Source organism: Nerophis lumbriciformis, linkage group LG33, assembly GCF_033978685.3.
Source record: "Nerophis lumbriciformis linkage group LG33, RoL_Nlum_v2.1, whole genome shotgun sequence".
Taxonomy (NCBI): domain Eukaryota; kingdom Metazoa; phylum Chordata; class Actinopteri; order Syngnathiformes; family Syngnathidae; genus Nerophis; species Nerophis lumbriciformis.
In genome coordinates, this window is record NC_084580.2 from 23,416,876 (window position 1) to 23,439,064 (window position 22,189).

At 41.0% G+C, this 22,189-nt stretch overlaps 1 protein-coding gene across 1 annotated transcript; it reads left to right on the forward strand.

Annotated features, from left to right (window-relative positions):
* Positions 1–1,022: 1,022 nt before the first annotated feature.
* LOC133575701 (uncharacterized) lies at positions 1,023–15,041 on the forward strand. The gene is made up of 3 exons (XM_061928474.1): positions 1,023–1,619; positions 4,041–4,223; positions 12,886–15,041. The coding sequence occupies exons 1-3, from the start codon at positions 1,496–1,498 to the stop codon at positions 14,379–14,381; spliced, it is 1,803 nt and encodes a 600-aa protein (XP_061784458.1). The 5' UTR covers positions 1,023–1,495; the 3' UTR covers positions 14,382–15,041.
* The last annotated feature ends 7,148 nt before the right edge of the window (positions 15,042–22,189 follow it).

Here is a 22,189-nt window from a genome sequence, read left to right on the forward strand (position 1 = left end):
AAACACAACAGGACAAATACCCAGAACCCTCTGCTGCACTAACTCTTCCAGGACGCTACAAGGTGTGTGTGTGTGTGTGTGTGTGTGGGGGGGGGGGGGTAGCGGGGGTGTATATTGTAGCGTCCAGGTGTTGTGCCGGATAATGCACCCCCGGCGTAGAATGCACCCCCTGACGGGAGTGTTATATCAACTAAAGTTTTCCACGTGCAAGATTGAATTTATTTATAAATAAATGATAAATGGGTTGTACTTGTATAGCGCTTTTCTACCTTCAAGGTACTCAAAGCGCTTTGACACTACTTCCACATTTACCCATTCACACACACATTCACACACTGATGGAGGGAGCTGCCATGCAAGGCGCTAACCAACACCCATCAGGAGCAAGGGTGAAGTGTCTTGCTCAGGACACAACGGACATGACGAGGTTGGTACTAGGTGGGGATTGAACCAGGGACCCTCGGGTCGCGCACGGCCACTCTTCCACCGCGCCACGCCGTCCCTATTTAAAAAAGTTATTTAATAAGAAGCCAAAAGTGCAAAAACAATAATGTTTGTGTTGGAGGAGTTGTGAATGAATTAAATATACAATCCGTGCTGCAGTCTGCAGGTGTACCTAATGTTGTGGCCCAGTTTATTCATTATTTTATTTTCAAATTTATTAGACTGTGGAAAAAGTTCATGTTGATATTTACCTCAGAACGCTGCAAATAGAAAAGAGGCATTCCATTTTTATTTAAATTGTATTTGATATGCCATTGATATTTTTGAATTATTATTGTTATTATTATTTGAAACTGGATTTTGCATGTCACTGTAAAGTTATATAAGCCTTGCTTGTTCAATATTCAATGCAAAACTTGTTTGGGTCCCTATTAAAAGGTTCATTTGTTCAACCTTGGCCCGCGGCTTTGTTCACTTTTAAATTTTGGCCCACTCTGTATTTGAGTTTGACACTCCTGTTGTACGGTTATATGCCTTGAGCTCTTATTTTGAAGGCGCTAAAAGCGGAAGTGGTGACACGTTGTAGTGGAGCCGAGGATTTTGAAAGAAAGGAAATAAAGTGGTCCTCGTGTAAAACTGGAGCCTCTGTGTTTGTTATTTTGGAGTATGGACCATAGGACAGGACGTTAAGAAGCTGTGGAGGCCTAAGATGCTCTACTAGTCTGCTGGAAATCCAAAGAAGACGAAGGAGTCAAAAGCAAAATGGCGTTTGACAGAGAAGGCCTAAACGTGGCCACTGGCCATTATTGTTTCTCTATTTGTATTTAGTGCATACATGTACGCATATATGTCGTGTAGTAGATGAAACATTGTTAGTCATTGTTTGTATCCGGATACATTAGTCTGAGCGCACTTTATCAAGTCTTGTGCTAGTTAGCTTAGCTTGCTAGTTAGCTTAGCTTGTTAGCTGCTAACAAAGAGACGCGGACGTTATCAACACATCGCTAAGTAGAGATCAAATGTGAGTGTAAAGTGTTGTGATTGTGTGAAAATGTGCGAAAGAACGATAGCAAAGTACGAGGAGGAACTTTGTCCAACAAAAGAGGAGAAGGAGCGACAACATCAACTACTGGACGCTGTTTTCAAGAAACATCAAGTTGTGTTACACAGAACAGGTTTGTTGACTTCTTACTCTCACATCTTTACTAACTTTATATTTCATTAGTAACACTTTTCTTCAATAGGAAGATGCTTTGTCTTGTGGGGATGATGCAATGCTTTCATTGAGATTCTTCATGAAAACGAGACAGTTTGAGGTTGATGTTCCTGTCAGTTTGTAACAATGTGTGATTGATTGATTGAAGGACTTATGAGAAGTTTCCATAGGAAAGGGTACACTTTCATCACGGTACACATTCACTGCTACAAGAAAGTCTGACATGGTTTCACTTGAAATATTTGTTTAACTCACACAGAACACAGTACTATGTAGAACGTAGCATTTAAAATACAAATATACTGCAAGACAATAAATGAAAATGTAGTTTAAAAAAAGTAAAAGGCTTTTTCTATTCACAGTTACGATTTGCCACAACCTGTAATGTATTTTCAAAGTGGCTTTGAAGGAAGTAGGGGATTTACATTCCTTTATGGCTATTGATACAGAGTTCCACATGTTGGTGGTATAGCAGGCAAACAAATTAGAACCTTTTTTAGAGTGAAATCTGGGTTGAATGAGATTCGTACAACTACCTCTGGTGTTGTAATGGTGAATATATTTTACATTTTGGAAGTATCTAGTCAGCTGCATGGGTATTTTAGTGGAATGGTGTATGTTGGTGTATAGTATCAGATTGATACCCACATTTGTGGTATCATCCAAAACTAATGTAAAATATCAAACAACAGAAGAATAAGTCATTATTACATTTTAACAGAAGTTTAGATAGAATATGTTAAAGGAGAAAGCAAGCAGATATTAACAGTAAATGAACAAGTAGATTAATAATCAATTTTCTACCACTTGTCCTTAATAGTTTTGACAAAATAATAGAATATAAATGACACAACATGTTACTGCATATGTCAACAGACTAAATTAGGAGCTTGTGTTTGTTTACTTACTACTAAAAGACAAGTTGTCTAGTATGTTCACTATTTTATTTAAGGACAAACTTGCAATAATAAACATATGTTTAATGTACCCTAAGATTTTTTGTTAAAATAAAGCCAATAATGCCCTTTTTTGTGGTAACGAAAAGTATCAAAATACATTTTGGTACCTAAATATTGGTATCGGGACAACACTAGTAAGAACAGAATTTGTCGGTTGATTCTTTGATTACCTTAGTAGTCATTTTTTCACTGGAAAGATTAGTCTCTACGATGCAGCCAAGATAGGTAATCACATGTTTTTGTTTGTTATAATATTGTCAGCCACTTTGACTGTGAAATTATTTACTTTTCTGAGGTTAGGAATTGACCCAAAAACCTGTGTACTTGCAAGTACGGAGCGAGTCTTAATTTGCCAGTTTGTCATTGAAAGTCTTGCTAGTCTAGGTCTTGAGGATTGTAGCTTTGCTTGTTTTGTGGTTGTCAGCCTCCGTTCTATGTTTTTTTATGGGTACAGAAAATTATGGAATGATCACTTAAGCCGCATACAGTAGTTCCACTTGTGGTGATCTTAGACTGGTCAGAAGTAACAACGAGGTCTATGAAGGTTTAAAATGACTCACTCACCCTGGTAGTTTGCTTTTAATGAGCTAAGTGAGGCAATATTGGTGGCACAGCTTAGTGAAGGTTTTAAAAATGGGTGCATCCTTTCAGGACATACCGGTATCTGTGTTCCAGTTCCCAAGAAGTTGTAAACCTGTATCAACATGTTTACACAAAACTCACACACTCACCAAATACATTTTATACTGTAATAAAATCTAATTAAAGTTATAATTTCACTTCCTGATTCTGACTTACATGCAACAATAAGTGAACGTAAACATTTATTTATTTCCAATAACCAAAGTAGTCAACACTTGATTTATTAAAAGAACATAAAGGTGACTGACTTTCCTTCAGCGTGTCGTAGATGGTCTCCAATTCCTAAAGAGGAATTGTTGATGGAGATACTCCATAAAACACCACATAGTAAAACATGTTTTGGTAAAAGTTCCTTTTGGCCCAGCCAAAAAAGTATTCTGCATGATGACAAAAACATACCATGAATGTTTTTTTAAGTGATTTTGGAATTAGATTTTTTTTTTTTTTTCATGATATTGAAGTCATGGTAATGACAATGTCAATATTTACACACTTTACATCAGTGAAGTTAAGAATGCCTCATTTAATGCTGCCTCATACTTATAAAAACTTTTCAAATTGACCCCCATCAAATTTCCAAGTCTGTTTTTGTACTTACTTTACCACTTTTGAATTAATTTTATGAAAAAAGGATGTATCTCCCGTGTTTTTATTGGTTGTTTTGCTACACACTTTTAACACAATACACAAAAGAACACAAATAATGTGATGGTGTTAACAGTGTCAGTTCAAAAATATTTCTCTTCTCTCTTAATCTTATTTACTTATTTACCCAACAGACGTCCAGCAGCCCCCTCACATTAAAGAGGAAGAGGAGGAAGTGTGGATCACTCAGGAGGAAGAGTCTCTTCTAGGGCAGGAGGAGGCTGATCTCAGCAAGTTTCCACTGACTGTTGTCTCTGTGAAGACTGAAGAGCATGAAGACAAACCACCTGAGTCCTCACAGCTTCATCACAGTCCAAGTAAGCACATATCATTTTATTCTCAGGGCATTCAATCCATCACAACTGGACTGTTCACTTTGTCTTAGAAGACGTTTGTCCTCTCATCCAAGTAGGCTTCATCACTTCATGCTCATAGACTTAAAGTCTTAAATCGGATCACTGGAATTTAGAGGGGAACTGCACTTTTGGGGGGAATTTTTTCTATTGTTTACAATCATTATAAAAGACATGACGATGGATATATATATATTTTTTAAATCACATCCTAACTCATAAATGTAAAATAAAAGTTCACTTGCAATGGAGCCAATGGGAGGTCCTCTATAACCATCCAAAAAACGCCAACAATACTCCATTTGCAATTCGTGGCTTGAATAGCAACCAAGTATTAGTGATATTGTTATTATAAGTGCTAACGCAGACAAACTATTTATAGCTTGTGTGTCTATGTTGACATCACCGGCTGGTGAGCTCCTTCCTCGCCTCGGTGCTGGTGAAAGATTATTCCAGATCCTGAATCGTTCCTCTCACCTGGATAGTAGAAGGATGAGGACGTACTCTGACAAGTTGGTACCCTTTGACAGCCAATTTAGACCCGGCAATGGCGAACGACACAAAAAGACGCTTGGCTTCACCCGCCTTTTCCGTGCGACAATTTTGAGTAATTTTTTATCTAAACCGGACTATAACAACATTCTATCAGTCTGCATCTTTGTGACAGCAGACTTTGTACAGTAAGTGATTTTTTATTATATAAATGTTGGCTTTCATTAAGTCTGCGGTGTGTAATATTCAGTGATATTGTTAAAAAAAAAAAAAAACAACGTTGTGATGCGTTTTTGAAATGAATGCGCTAATGAGCAAAAATACGTAAATATTACCTTATTTTTCGGACCGTAGGGCGCACCGGATTATAAGGCGTACTACGTCTATTTTTATTTTAGTTTTATTATTTTTCATATATATATATAAGTCACACTGGATTATAAGGCACATTAAAGAAGTCATATTATTATTATTATTTTTCTAAACGTAAAATACTTCCTTGTGGTCTACATAACATGTAATGGTGGTTCTTTGGTCAAAATGTTGCATAGATGATGTTTTACAGATCAGTTCAAGCCGCTTTCTGACAGTCGTTACAGGATACGCCGTTTTGAGGGCAGTCTTATTTACATGGCTCACCTTCGACAGCGTCTTGTCCCCATCATCTTTGTTGTAGCGGTGTAGCGTGCAAGGACGGGAGTGAAAGAAGTGTCAAAAGATGGAGCTAATTGTTTTAATGACATTCAGACTTTACTTCAATCAATAACGGAGCAGCATCTCCTCATCCGTGGCTCACTAGTGCAACAACAACGCCCGAAATGTGTCCCGTGAAAAACCGGCCGACCGGAACTCTCATAACTAAAGTTCCTTGGGTGAATAATGTAAACTCACTACACCGGTATGTTTTAGCGCTTTCATGGCGAGTTTACTGACAGATATAAGTAAGAACTTTAAACTACTATACAGGTAAAAGCCAGTAAATTAGAATATTTTGAAAAACTTGATTTATTTCAGTAATTGCATTCAAAAGGTGTAACTTGTACATTATATTTATTCATTGCACACAGACTGATGCATTCAAATGTTTATTTCATTTAATTTTGATGATTTGAAGTGGCAACAAATGAAAATCCAAAATTCCGTGTCTCACAAAATTAGAATATTACTTAAGGCTAATACAAAAAAGGGATTTTTAGAAATGTTGGCCAACTGAAAAGTATGAAAATGAAAAATATGAGCATGTACAATACTCAATACTTGGTTGGAGCTCCTTTTGCCTCAATTACTGCGTTAATGCGGCGTGGCATGGAGTCGATGAGTTTCTGGCACTGCTCAGGTGTTATGAGAGCCCAGGTTGCTCTGATAGTGGCCTTCAACTCTTCTGCGTTTTTGGGTCTGGCATTCTGCATCTTCCTTTTCACAATACCCCACAGATTTTCTATGGGGCTAAGGTCAGGGGAGTTGGCGGGCCAATTTAGAACAGAAATACCATGGTCCGTGAACCAGGCACGGGTAGATTTTGCGCTGTGTGCAGGCGCCAAGTCCTGTTGGAACTTGAAATCTCCATCTCCATAGAGCAGGTCAGCAGCAGGAAGCATGAAGTGCTCTAAAACTTGCTGGTAGACGGCTGCGTTGACCCTGGATCTCAGGAAACAGAGTGGACCGACACCAGCAGATGACATGGCACCCCAAACCATCACTGATGGTGGAAACTTTACACTAGACTTCAGGCAACGTGGATCCTGTGCCTCTCCTGTCTTCCTCCAGACTCTGGGACCTCGATTTCCAAAGGAAATGCAAAATTTGCATGGTTGGGTGATGGTTTGGGGTGCCATGTCATCTGCTGGTGTCGGTCCACTCTGTTTCCTGAGATCCAGGGTCAACGCAGCCGTCTACCAGCAAGTTTTAGAGCACTTCATGCTTCCTGCTGCTGACCTGCTCTATGGAGATGGAGATTTCAAGTTCCAACAGGACTTGGCGCCTGCACACAGCGCAAAATCTACCCGTGCCTGGTTTACGGACCATGGTATTTCTGTTCTAAATTGGCCCGCCAACTCCCCTGACCTTAGCCCCATAGAAAATCTGTGGGGTATTGTGAAAAGGAAGATGCAGAATGCCAGACCCAAAAACGCAGAAGAGTTGAAGGCCACTATCAGAGCAACCTGGGCTCTCATAACACCTGAGCAGTGCCAGAAACTCATGGACTCCATGCCACGCCGCATTAACGCAGTAATTGAGGCAAAAGGAGCTCCAACCAAGTATTGAGTATTGTACATGCTCATATTTTTCATTTTCATACTTTTCAGTTGGCCAACATTTCTAAAAATCCCTTTTTTGTATTAGCCTTAAGTAATATTCTAATTTTGTGACACACGGAATTTTGGATTTTCATTTGTTGCCACTTCAAATCATCAAAATTAAATGAAATAAACATTTGAATGCATCAGTCTGTGTGCAATGAATAAATATAATGTACAAGTTACACCTTTTGAATGCAATTACTGAAATAACTCAAGTTTTTCAAAATATTCTAATTTACTGGCTTTTACCTGTATATTAGAAATGGCAACAGTGGAGGATGAATGTCCCATAACTAGAAGATCGAGAAAAAGAATATGCTTATCGTCTATGGCAGGGGTGTTAAACTCAAATACGGAGTGGGCCAAAATTTAAAAGTGTACAAAGCCGCGGGCCAAGGTTGAACAAATGAACCTTTTAATAGGGACCCAAACAAGTTTTGCATTGAATATTGAACAAGCAAGGCTTATATAACTTTATAGTGACATGCAAAATCGAGTTTCAAATAATAATAATAATAATAATAATAAAAACATTTCAATGGCATATCAAATAAAATTTAAATACAAATTGAATGCCTCTTTTCTATTTGCAGCCTTCTGAGGTAAATATCAAAATAAACTTTTTCCACAGGCTAATAATACATTTGAAAATAAAATAACAATAATGAATGAATTAAACATTCAAGCCTTGAAGTAGCAAGAGAAAGTGCATGAATAAAACAGGAATTATTGCTCAGTTTGCTACACTGATTTGCTTTAACACTGAATATGGAACAAGCAACGCTTATATAACTTAATAGTGCAAAATCAACTTTCAAAAAACGAACGAAAAAACATCAATGGCATATTAAATATAACTCAAATAAAAAATTGAATGCCTCTTTTCTATTTACAGCCTTCTGAGGTCAATATCAACATGAACTTTTTCCACATGCTAATACATTTGAAAATATAATAACAATGAATAAATCAACATTCAGGACTTTTTACTGCTCTGTTTGCGTCACACTGATCTAATCTGATGTGCCCAAGCCAGATACCTGCCATCTTTTCTGGGATGCTAGTTCATTAATGTCGGGGCTCAGGCTTTGAGCTGAGGCAACCTTCATTATCGAACAAAGGTGTTCATCAGGAATCAATAAAGTACTATCTATCTATCAGTCAGACGTATCCTGTGAGACGTTTTCGTCATCTTCATAGGGGAGAAAAGTTGCTCACATAGATAAGTGCTGCCGAACATGGAGAGCAATTGAGCAGCTTGGGTGCGGAGCTGAGGCATTGTGTCAGGGATGAATTGTGGAAACTGTGCGGCGCCAACAGCATCATACTTTGACTTCACCGTGTCACCACACTGGAGTTCAATCAGCTCAATTTGGAGGTTAGTTTGTGATTTTTCCACATCAACTGCGAAGGGATTACTAAACAGTTCAAATCTACTTTTCTGACCATCAAAGTCGCCAAATCGCCGGCTAAACTCAGCGCCAAATGCACCGAGTTTTTCAGCAAACTGTGCGCACACGGCGGTAGAGATCTGCGTTTTTATGGTTTGGCAGCAGGGGAAATGGCCACGGTTTCCTTGCAGCAGCTGATTCTCGCACAGACAGAGTTTAGTTTTAAAAGCTCTCACTGATGAGTACATATCTGTGATGATGCGGCCCTGCCCTGTAGCTGCAGGTTCAGCGCATCAAGATGGCTTGAGATGTCACACAGAAAGGCCAGCTCACACAGAAACTTTGGCTCCCGGAGCTCTGCTGTGTCCTTCCCTTTGCTTTGCAGAAACTGACATATTTCTTCACGCAGCTCGAAAAATCTGTTCAGTACTTTTCCGCGGCTTACCCATCTCACCTCTGTGTGATACAGCACGTCTGTCTGTTCCGAACCAAACTCGTCCAGAAAAGACTTAAAGGCCTACTGAAAGCCACTACTACCGACCACGCAGTCTGATAGTTTATATATCAATGATGAAATCTTAACATTGCAACACATGCCAATACGGCCGGGTTAGCTTACTAAAGTGCCATTTTAAATTTCGCGCAAAATATCCTGCTGAGAACGTCTCGGTATGATGACGTCAGCGCGTGACGTCACGGATTGTGGAGGACATTTTGGGACAGCATGGTGGCCAGCTATTAAGTTGTCTGTTTTCATCGCAAAATTCCACAGTATTCTGGACATCTGTGTTGGTGAATCTTTTGCAATTTGTTCAATGAACAATGGAGACAGCAAAGAAGAAAGCTGTAGGTGGGAAGCGGTGTATTGCGGCCGACTGCAGCAACACAAACACAGCCGGTGTTTCATTGTTTACATTCCCGGAAGATGACAGTCAAGCTTTACCATTGGCCTGTGGAGAACTGGGACAACAGAGACTCTTACCAGGAGGACTTTGAGTTGGATGTGCAGACGCGGTACCGTGAGTACGCAGGCAGCTGCGGCTTCCAAACATTTGATCGCTTGCCCGTACGTGTGTGCCGCTATGTGCATGTCACGTACGTAACTTTGGGGACTTTGGGGAAATATATGTGCTGTATGAACTTTGGGGAGGTGAACCGTACTTTGGGCTGTGGGATTGAGTGTGTTGTGCAGGTGTTTGAGTTGTATTGGCGGGTTATATGGACGGGAGGGGGGAGGTGTTTGTTATGCGGGATTAATTTGTGGCATATTAAATATAAGCCTGGTTGTGTTGTGGCTAATAGAGTATATATATGTCTTGTGTTTATTTACTGTTTTAGTCATTCCCAGCTGAATATCAGGTCCCACCCGCCTCTCACAGCATCTTCCCTATTTGAATCGCTCCCACTGCCCTCTAGTCCTTCACTCTCACTTTCCTCATCCACAAATCTTTCATCCTCGCTCAAATTAATGGGGAAATCGTCGCTTTCTCGGTCCGAATCGCTCTCGCTGCTGGTGGCCATGATTGTAAACAATGTGCGGATGTGAGGAGCTCCACAACCTGTGACGTCACGCTACTCGTCTGCTACTTCCGGTACAGGCAAGGCTTTTTTTTATCAGCAACCAAAAGTTGCGAACTTTATCGTCGATGTTCTCTACTAAATCCTTTCAGCAAAAATATCGCGAAATGATCAAGTATGACACATAGAATGGACCTGCTATCCCCGTTTAAATAAGAAAATCGCATTTCAGTAGGCCTTTAAGTGCGCCATATATTCCGAAAAATACGGCACATGAACAAAGTGAGCTTCTTGTCAGTAATTCACAATCTTTTCTTTCGGCTACTTGCAATTCTCCTCCACCCGTTTTCCTATGTTGGTGACACTCGCTTTAATGTTGGAGATGGAACTAGTCATTTTTATACAACGCTCACTTTTTGAAACCGTAGGAGACACATTTTTATTCAAGTCAATATTTCAGTTTCAACCGCCTGCGCACAGCGGCTCAATTGACCTGAAATCTGTTTGTGTGGGACAGGAAGTCATGTTAGAATGAATGCTAAAAGAAGACATCCGTCGTCGTTTCTTTCATAATAATTGTGAACGAGAGGCAACATTCCCCCCAAAAAAGTCAAATTCCGCTTTAACACAAACAGTTTATTATGTCCTTCCAGAAGAGCAGAAGCAAATAGTCGGTCCTGCCATTCGAGATCGTGTCTCGAGCCTTGCCGTCCATCAATTCCCACAGGCAAGTGTCTGTGACGGCACGGACTTGACTCGTGGAAAAGACGACAGTTTTACCTTGCAGAACGACAGCTTAATTTTTTTTTGTCGCAAGCAACAACACAACAGTAACATCATCCCTGGCGAACGTTGTACACACATACATCTTATTCACCTCCTTCTAACCCCGCCCTTGTATCAGCTGGTAATTGACACAGGGCCCCATATAGCTGCCCGGGATATGCCTGTTATATGATTCTTTAATTTTGGTCCTTTTAGAATCAGCATTTTTTCGTTCTTTGTGTCAAGGAGGTGAAATTAGGTCTGAAAACCTTTTGACAAGTTGACTTCATGTCTATTAGGACTTTTCAAAGTGTAGAATACCATCCGCCTTAGACACAATATTCTACTTTGAAAGTAAACTGGAACATTTATTTTGTGTTTATGCATGACTTCCTGTCCCACACGAGCAGATTTTAGCTCAATTGAACCGCATTCGTGTGTCGACCATTAAATATAGAAGCCAGGCGGTGGAAACTGACACATTGACTTGAAAACAAAAAACAAAACTAGTCTGTCGCCGTGGGGGCGCCATTCCACATCCAGTGGAAATCCCTGGTTACACTTACAAACGTTGCTTGGCGAGATAAACGAAGAAACCATACTTCGGGTTCAAGGCACGAAGCAAAAGGAAATAAATACACTTTCAACCCACAGCACTCGCAGTGAGCAAACTCGACCACAAGATGGAGCCATAGCAGAGACAACAATACAGAATACAGATTTACACTGTAAACAACCTCATCTTTTCTCCAAGTTTATACATCAGTAACTGACATTAAAATCACAGGGGGCGCTGGAGCCTATCCCAGCTACACTCAAAAGGAAGGGAATCAGAATCAGAATCGTTTTATTGCCATTGTTTGAGAATGGGTTCAAAAACTAGGACATTTTCCTGGTGCAATGGTGCAACATAAAAGACATATAACACAGATTTGGTAATAACAAGAGCTGCAACTGAGCTATCAGTTCTTGTTATAGACATAGAAGGAATTCTGGGAGTTATTGTTCATGTGCCTGATGGCCGAGGGGAAAAAACTGTTCAGGTGGCGGGAAGTGTGGATCTGGATGGAGCGTAGTCTCCTGCCTGAGGGGAGAGGGGAGAATAGTTTGTGTCCAGGGTGAGAAGAGTCAGCTGTGATCCGACCCACACGCCTCCTGGTCCTGGAGGAGAACAAGTCCTGGAGGGATGGGAGCTTGCAGCCAATCACCTTCTCAGCAGCACGTACCATGCGCTGCAGGCGATGTTTATCCTGGACTGTGGCCCCGGGGAACCACACGGTGATGGAGGAGGTGAGGATGGACTCGATGATGGCTGAGTAAAACTGCACCAGCATCTCGGTCGGCACCTTAAGTTTCCTCAGCTGCCGCAGGAAGTACATCCTCTGCTGAGCCTTCTTGATGAGGGAGCTGATGGTCGGCTCCCACTTGAGGTCTTGGGTGATGGTGGTGCCCAAAAAACGGAAGGAGTCCACAATGGAGACGGGAGTGGGAGAGTCAATCAGGGTGAGGGAGGATGGTGGGGCTGTGACTTTCCTGAAGTCCATGATCATCTCCACTGTTTTCTGGGCGTTCAGCTCCAGGTTGTTGAGGCTGCATCAGGACGCCAGCCGGTCCACCTCTATCCTGTAGGCGGTCTCATCGCCATCCGAGATGAGCCCGATGAGGGTAGTGTCGTCCGCAAACTTGAGCAGTTTTACGGACTGGTGACTGGAGGTGCAGCAGTTTGTGTACAGGGAGAAGAGCCAGGGGGAGAGTACACAGCCCTGAGGAGTACCAGTGTTCTGTGGTTCGACTGTCCGAGACAATCTTCCCCAGCCGCACTTGCTGTCTTCGGTCTGTCAGGAAGTCATTGATCCAACTGCAGAGGGAGTCGGGCACGCTGAGCTGGTAGAGCTTGTCTCGTAGCAGTCCAGGGAGGGTGGTGTTGAAGGCAGAGCTGTATGTAAATGTATGGCAATATAGATTGTAGGCCATATTGCCCACTCGTAAAAAGTGGTCTTCTTTTCCTGTGAATAATGTTGTAAAGAGCAGTGTGTTTGTTTTCAGGCCAATTCATATAATAACTTGTTATTTTAAGTACATGTAAACGTACTGAATGCCTCATGTGACTGAGCAAATCTGGACATTTCTCAAGCATGTTTGTCATTTTGTGTCCTGCAGACGTCTGCGAAGAACAACTTCTGCCTGAAAAACAGGAGTGTAGCTTCAGGATGGTGAAGGAGGATCCATCAAAGAGGAAGACCAGGCGCCACAGACCCTCTGGTGTCTCCTTTTCCTCTTTGACACAGACCCTGCCCTGTAAAAAGGAAGAGGAAGACTCACTGACCCCGCACATTAAAGAGGAAGAGGAGGAACACAGCATCAGTCAGGAGGGAGATCATATTGAAGGATTGGTGGAGTTCCCAGTGACTGGTGTCCCTGTGAAGAGTGAAGATGATGAGGTCAAAGGTGAAAGTGAGGAGAAGAGCAGCAGCTCAACACAACACATGACAACAGAAGCTGATGGAGACCACTGTGGAGGATCACAAGCAGACAAGCTCTTAGCTCCACTATCAGATAGTGAGGACACAACGTCACACTCTCCTGACACTGATGATGAAGACTCTAAAGATGATAAGACATGTCACACTGACAACACTCACTTCAAATGTTCTCACTGTGACAAAACCTTTAAATACCTTAGTTATCTGAAAAGACACACGAGTACTCACACTGGAGAAAAACCTTTTTCTTGTTCAATCTGTGGTAAAGGTTTTGTAGAAAGTTTTAAATTAAAAGTACACATGAGAACACACACTGGTGAAAAACCTTTTATCTGTTCAATCTGCAGTAAAGGTTTTGTAGACAGTTGCACATTGAAAGTACACATGAGAACACACACTGGTGACAAACCTTTTTCTTGTTTAATCTGTGAAAAAGGTTTTGTACAAAGTCATAACTTGAAAGAACACATGAGAATACACACTGGTGAAAAACCTTTTATCTGTTCAATCTGCGGTAAAGGATTCGTACAAAGTCCCAAATTGAAAGTACACATGAGAACACACACTGGTGAAAAACCTTTTTCTTGTTCAATCTGTGGTAAAGGTTTTACACAAAAGTCATGTTTGAAAATACACAAAATAACACACACAGGAGAAAAAATATTTATTTGTTCAATCTGTGGTAAAGGTTTTGTTCTAAGTAACTATTTGAAAGTGCACATGAGAACACACACTGGTGAAAAACCTTTTTCCTGTTCAATCTGTGGTAAAGGTTTTGTAGAAAGTTTTAAATTAAAAGTACACGTGAGATCACACACTGGTGAAAAACCTTTTATCTGTTCAATCTGCAGTAAAGGTTTTGTAGAAATTTGCACATTGAAAGTACACATGAGAACACACACTGGTGAAAAACCTTTTTCTTGTTCAATCTGCGGTAAAGGTTTTGTTCTAAGTAAATATTTGAAAGTGCACATGAGAACACACACTGGTGAGAAACCTTTCACATGTCCAATCTGCAACAGAAGCTTTTGTGACCGATCAAACCTTGTAGCACACATGAGAACACACCCAGGAGAGAAAGTGTTAAGTTGCAGTGTGTGTGGTGAAAGATTGTCTTCTAAGTACCAGTGTAAGAAACACAAGTGTGCTGGTGAGAACAGCAGCAGCAAATGAAACTGCAGGATTTGAAATAAAATGTCAAGACTTTAATTATGACGTTCTAACAACATCAGCACATATAACATGTGTGACATTGTTGTTTGTGTAACAATCTTTTTAATATGCTTCTACATTTATAGATGAGATATTTTGTATTGGTGCTTTTTTTCAGTCAAGTACATGCATTAATATGCAACATTGTGTACTTTTATTAAACATTAGACAGAAAAGTTTGACTGAAAAGGTGAGAGTAAACACTACAAGACATATTTTACATACAATAAACATTTTATGTGTATATATATTCATTATACAATTTTAGACTTATTCATAATAGTGTTTTCTATAGGTGTTTGAAATATTGAAGTGTGGCATATTTTTATTTCTAATGATTAATGATCCCATAGATTAGCACCTTTATATGATATACATATGTACTGGTTCACATCTGAAACATCTTCTGGACCACTTCAGGAAGCATATTATTATTTACTTTATACATCATTTGAACAGTTGTCTTTTATACAATTTTAAAATTTGTGACTTTATGAATTATTTGTTGGGTCTCTATAATCCATTTTATTAATTATCTTTATTACTCTCTTTTGTAATATGATGATTGTGTTGTGATTGTTTTATATGTATGTACTCAGACCTTTATGCAATAAAAAATAGTGTGAGAAAATGGCTGAATTGTTTTACAAACTTACATTTATGGATTATTTAAAAAAAAATCCCCATGGCCTCAATAAATAAACAGGAAGTCCCCGAGAGTACTATGGACTGCATGGTATGCTTTGATACACAATCAACTAAATGATTTATTCTAGTCTTTAATCGTCTGTTCTTCTCTTGAACTACGCAGCTAGAGGAACATGAGGGAAAAGAAGTCGAAAGTGGAGCCATGAAAATGCTTTTAACCACAAGAAAGTTGCTGATTTACTTAATAATTGCGTGTTTTTTCTGGTGTGTAAAAACATTTAGTTATTTAATTTTACATCCTCTCATTTATTTAAACGTCATACTTAAATAAAATAAATCCTGATCAATGTAAAATGTGCAAAACAGAAAATGTGCAGTTTCTTCAAAAACATTTGCCATTAAACAGCTGGCACACAAGGACCAAACAGGAAGGTTGATAATATGGATGTTAACAATGTCCATGTGAATGTCCATATAAGATGGAAGTCAATGCCCGTAAATGTCCTTCAGTTCTGATTGATAATAAAGAAAAGAAGAACAATAGGAAAAACGTATTAGGAGCAGCAGCAGAGCTACGTCCGGATGCTCTCTGTGGACTATAGCTCTGCCTTCAATACAATAATCCCGGACAGACTCTGCAATAAACTGGACACTCTTGGCCTCCCCCCTCTCACAAACGCCTGGATAAGGGACTTCCTAACGGACCGACCCCAGAATGTGAGACTTGGCCCGCACCTCTCATCCTCCCGCACGCTGAGCATCGGCTCCCCACAGGGTTGTGTGCTGAGCCCCCTCCTCTACTGCCTTTACACCCATGACTGCAGTCCGGCCCACAGTGACAACCTTACCGTCAAGTTCGCCGACGATACCACAGTGGTCGGGCTCATCTCCAGGGGTGACGAGGCTGCCTACAGAGAGGAGGTCCTGAAGCTGACGGCCTGGTCTTCGGAGAACAACCTCGCTCTCAACACCAGCAAGACCAGAGAGATCATCGTCGACTTCAGGAGGAGCAGCACCGACCCTGCCCCCCTCTACATCAACGGCGAGCGTGTAGAGAGGGTCCACACCTTCAGGTACCTTGGAGTCCACATCTCTAATGACTTCTCCTGGACAGTCAACACCACATCAATCGTCAAGAAGGCTCAGCAGCGGCTACACTTCCTTAGAGTCCTTGGGAAGTACAACCTGAAGCCTGACCTGCTGCTGACCTTCTACCGCTCGTCCATCGAGATCCTGCTGACCTACTGTATTACGGTATGGTACGGCAGCTGCACTGCAGCAGACAGGGAGAGGCTGCAAAGAGTGGTCAAGACGGCTCAGAAGATCATCGGCCGCCCTCTCCCCTCTCTGACGGACATCTACACCTCCCGCTGCCTCAACAGAGCCAGTGCCATCATCAAGGACAGCACCCACCCTGGCTCTGACCTGTTCCACCTGCTGCCCTCTGGGAAGCGCTACAGGTGCATTAAAACCAAAACAAACAGGCTAAAGAACAGCTTCTTCCCCAGGGCCATAACCATCCTGAACGGACTGCCCCATTGTCCCTCATAACTGCCTTCTCTTCGGTGCAATAACCCATTCCACCAACCACCCTGTTTTTGTTTTGTTTTTTCATGTATATATTCATTTCACACCATATTCATTGCACTTCTACATTTTTTATATTTCTATATATTTGCACATTGTTTTTCTAGCATGCACACATCGCACTGTATGGAATGGCCTCAATCTCGTTACCTTGCGTAATGACAATAAAGCTGATTCTGATTCTGATTCTGAGTATGTTAGAAGCACAACTTGTGGTGGAAAAAAAAATTATATATATATATATATATATACACACAAAAAAAACCTTGAGGCGATATCAAATTACCGGTAACACTAAAGCTGGCCCGCCGATCCTCCCGGGAGTCTTCCAAACGCCAGCCAGCCAGCCCAACGAGTACTGGCCCAGTCACATTACATGTGCGGCTTCTGCACGCACACACAATAGAATGCAACGCATACTTCATCAACAGCGATACAGGTTACACTGAGGGTAGCCGAATAAAAAACTTTAACACTGTTAAAAATATACGCCACACTGTGAATCCACACCAAACCAGAACCCTTTGCAGCACTAACTCTTCCGGGACGCTACAAGGTGTGTGTGTGGGGGGGGGGAGGTTTGGTGGTAGCGGGGGTGTATTTTGTAGCGTCCCGGAAGAGTTAGTGCTGCAAAGGATTCTGGGTATTTGTTCTGTTGTGTTTATGTTGTGTTACGGTGCGGATGTTCTCCCGAAATGTGTTTGTCATTGTTGTTTGGTGTGGATTCACAGTGTGGCGTATATTTCTAACAGTGTTAAAGTTTTTTATACTGGCACCCTCAGTGTGACCTGTATCGCTGTTGATGAAGTATGCGTTGCATTCGCTCCTGTGTGCGTACAGAAGCCGCACATATCTTGTGACTGGGTCTGAACGATGTTGGAATGGATGAAAAGCGGACGTGACGATAGCTCGTAGAGTACGTTAAAGGTTCATTTGTTCAACCTTGGCCCGCGGCTTTGTTCAGTTTTAAATTTTGGCCCACTCTGTATTTGAGTTTGACACTCCTGTTGTACGGTATATGCCTTGAGCTCTTATTTTGAAGGCGCTAAAAGCGGAAATGGTGACATGTTGTAGTGGAGCCGAGGATTTTGAAAGAAAGGAAATAAAGTGGTCCTCGTGGAGTTTCATACAGTATAGGCGACATATATGAACCCTCGATTACACATACACACACACATATATATATATATATATATATATATATTTATATATATATATATATATATATATATATATATATTTATATATATATATATATATATATATATATATATATATATATATATATATATATATATATATATATATAAATCAATCAATCAATCAATGTTTATTTATATAGCCCTAAATCACAAGTGTCTCAAAGGGCTGCACAAGCCACATCGACATCCTCGGTACAAAGCCCACATAAGGGCAAGGAAAAACTCACCCCAGTGGGACGTCGATGTGAATGACTATGAGAAACCTTGGAGAGGACCGCATATGTGGGTAACCCCCCCCCTCTAGGGGAGACCGAAAGCAATGGATGTCGAGTGGGTCTGACATAATATTGTGAAAGTCCAGTCCATAGTGGATCCAACATAATAGTAAGAGTCCAGTCCACAGTGGGGCCAGCAGGACACCATCCCGAGCGGAGACGGGTCAGCAGCGCAGAGATGTTCCCAGCCGATGCACACGCGAGCGGTCCACCCCGGGTCCCGACTCTGGACAGCCAGCACTTCATCCATGGCCACCGGACCTGTGCCCCCCCCCCTCCACAAGGAAAAGGGGAGCAGAGGAGAAAAGAAAAGAAACGGCAGATCAACTGGTCTAAAAAAAAGGGGGTCTATTTAAAGGCTAGAGTATACAAATTAGATTTAAGATGGGACTTAAATGCTTCTACTGAGGTAGCATCTCTAACTGTTACCGGGAGGGCATTCCATAGTACTGGAGCCCCAATAAAAAACGCTCTATAGCCCGCAGACTTTTTTTGGGCTCTGGGAATCACTAATAAGCCGGAGTTCTTTGAACGCAGATTTCTTGCCGGGACATATGGTACAATGCAATCGACAAGATAGGACGGAGCTAGACCGTGTAGTATTTTATACGTAAGTAGTAAAACCTTAAAGTCACATCTTAAGTGCACAGGAAGCCAGTGCAGGTGAGCCAGTATAGGCGTAATATGATCAAACTTTCTTGTTCTTGTCAAAAGTCTAGCAGCCGCATTTTGTACCAACTGTAATCTTTTAATGCTAGACATAGGGAGACCCGAAAATAATACGTTACATTAGTCGAGACGAGACGTAACGAACGCATGAATAATGATCTCAGCGTCGCTAGTGGATAAAATAGAACGAATTTTAGCGATATTACGGAGATGAAATAAGGCCGTTTTAGTAACACTCTTAATGTGTGACTCAAAGGAGAGAGTTGGGTCGAAAATAATACCCAGATTCTTTACTGATTCGCCTTGTGTAATTGTTTGGTTGTCAAATGTTAAGGTGGTATTATTAAATAAATGTCGGTGTTTAGCAGGACCGATAATCAGCATATATATATATATATATATATATATATATATATATATATATATATATATATATATATATATATATATATATATATATATGTATATTTATATATAGCAGTGACGTGCGGTGAGGTTGATGGCTGGTGAGGCACTGACTTCATCACAGTCAGATTTACAAACATATGAACCCTAAAGAGTATCTTATTCACCATTTGATTGGCAGCAGTTAACGGGTTATGTTTAAAAGCTCATACCAGCATTCTTCCCTGCTTGGCACTCAGCATCAAGGCTTGGAATTGGGGGTTAAATCACCAAAAATTATTCCCGGGCGTGGCGCCGCTGCTGCCCACTGCTCCCCTCACATCCCAGGGGGTGATCAAGGGGATGGGTCAAATGCAGAGGACAAATTTCACCACACCTAGTGTGTGTGTGACAATCATTGGTACTTTAACTTAACTTTAACTTTACACATACAAACTGTAGCACACAAAAAAGCATATTTAATTAAAAAAAATTTTTATTATGGTCTTCCCTTTATGTAATATATTGGGTTGGAGGCAATAACCAGGCGAGGTGATGAAGTACGTCTCTTTACTGTAGACTTCAGAACAGACTCAACACACTTGACGTCAGGTGCGCAACACCACGTAAATCGTTGGCCAACCAAAAAGTAGCCCCAGTACGCTATAGCCAACATTCACCAGGAGATGGCAACAGACAAACATAGATCACTCTATTACATCCCTCCCCTTTTAGAAATGCAGAAGTAAGTTACTCAAAAGAAATAAACAACCCAACCAAAAAAATGCAGCAGCTCAATAAGAAGCCAAAAAGTGCAAAAACAATAATGTTCGTGTTGGAGGAGTTGTGAATGAATGAAATATGAAATCCGTGCTGCAGTGAAGTGTGAAGTGAAGTGAATTATATTTATATAGCGCTTTTCTCTAGTGACTCAAAGCACTTTACATAGTGAAACCCAATATCTAAGTTACATTTAAACCAGTGTGGGTGGCACTGGGAGCAGGTGGGTAAAGTGTCTTGCCCAAGGACACAACGACAGCGACTAGGATGGCGGAAGCGGGAATCGAACCTGCAACTCTCAAGTTGCTGGCACGGCCGCTCTACCAACCGAGCTATGCCGCCCAGTCTGCAGGTGTACCTAATGTTGTGTCCCTGCAGTCGTTCGCAACTCCTCCAACACGAACATTATTGTTTTTGCACTTTTTGGCTTCTTATGAAATAACTTTTTTAAATAGATTCAATCTTGCACGTGGAAAGTTTAAGTGTGGGCTTTAGTTGATATAACACTCCCGTCAGGGGGTGCATTTTCTACCACCATGAGGCGGGATTATTGCGAGCCTCACACAGTGCGTCTTCGCAGCAGTTTTATGATTGCTCAGCACAAGAAATACGTTACACACATACAGTTGTTGACAAAATACACTGTACATTATATACCTCAGCTAACTAAACTATGGAAATGTATAATATAATTCATATAGCAATACGGTCTCACTGCACAGCAGGCCAGCAGTTAGCCGAGTCATTGCGCAATCCATGTTGACGTGCCTCAACTGGCTGCTGATCACCGCACCGTCTCTTCTCAGTATTTGAACGGCAAATGTGAAAATTCAGCGATTTTGAATAAAAAATAATTTAAAACTGGTGAAGTTAAATGGAAAATAACTTTATAGTATAATCACTGGATACATATAACAATTTAATTAATTTTTTTCTTTTTAAATTTTTTTTCTTTCCATGATGGCCTGCACGTCACTGATATATATATATATATATAAAATACAAAATAAAAATACAATAAAAAGCTTAGTCACTCACCTATTTCTTTCTCCAGGGAAACTTTCTGCTGCTCTTCCTGCGACCACAAAGAGCGGTCCTAGTGCCTCCATGTATCCTAACCGCCATTAAACAAAAAAAGAAGAAGAAGGACGAAGCCAACTTGGAAGTGGTCCATTGAAAGGTTGATAGCGCGACCTCCTGTAGTATGGACCATAGGACAGGACGAAGAAGTCCCGTTAAGAAGCTGTGGAGGCCTAAGATGCTCTACTAGTCTGCTGGAAATCCAAAGAAGACGAAGGAGTCAAAAGCAAAATGGCGTTTGACAGAGAAGGCCTAAACGTGGCCACTGGCCATTATTGTTTCTCTATTTGTATTTAGTGCATACATGTACGCATATATGTCGTGTAGTAGATGAAACATTGTTAGTCATTGTTTGTATCCGGATACATTAGTCTGAGCGCACTTTATCAAGTCTTGTGCTAGTTAGCTTAGCTTGCTAGTTAGCTTAGCTTGTTAGCTGCTAACAAAGAGACGCGGACGTTATCAACACATCGCTAAGTAGAGATCAAATGTGAGTGTAAAGTGTTGTGATTGTGTGAAAATGTGCGAAAGAACGATAGCAAAGTATGAGGAGGAACTTTGTCCAACAAAAGAGGAGAAGGAGCGACAACATCAACTACTGGACGCTGTTTTCAAGAAACATCAAGTTGTGTTACACAGAACAGGTTTGTTGACTTCTTACTCTCACATCTTTACTAACTTTATATTTCATTAGTAACACTTTTCTTCAATAGGAAGATGCTTTGTCTTGTGGGGATGATGCAATGCTTTCATTTACCATATTTTCCGCACTATTAGCCGCACCTAAAAACCACAAATTTACTCAAAAGCTGACAGTGCGGCTTATAACCCGGTGCGCTTTATATATGGATTAATATTAAGATTCATTTTCATAAAGTTTAGGTCTCGCAACTACGGTAAACAGCCGCCATCTTTTTTCCCCGTAGAAGAGGAAGCGCTTCTTCTTCTATGGTAAGCAACCGCCAAGGTAAGCACCCGCCCCCATAGAAGAGGAAGCGCTTCTTCTTCTACTGTAAGCAACCACCCGCCCCCGTAGAAGAAGAAGCGCGCGGATATTACGTTTCATTTCATTTGTGTGTTTACATCTGTAAAGACCACAAAATGGCTCCTATTAAGAGACACGCGTACAACGCAGAATTCAAAC

Excerpts from the sequence above, each read along its gene's own strand:
- LOC133575701 (XM_061928474.1), top strand. The coding sequence starts at position 1,496 with ATGTGCGAAAGAACGATAGCAAAGTACGAGGAGGAACTTTGTCCAACA. Across the intron at positions 1,620-4,040 it reads AGTTGTGTTACACAGAACAG|ACGTCCAGCAGCCCCCTCAC; the intron begins GTTTGTTGACTT and ends TTTACCCAACAG. Across the intron at positions 4,224-12,885 it reads ACAGCTTCATCACAGTCCAA|ACGTCTGCGAAGAACAACTT; the intron begins GTAAGCACATAT and ends TGTGTCCTGCAG.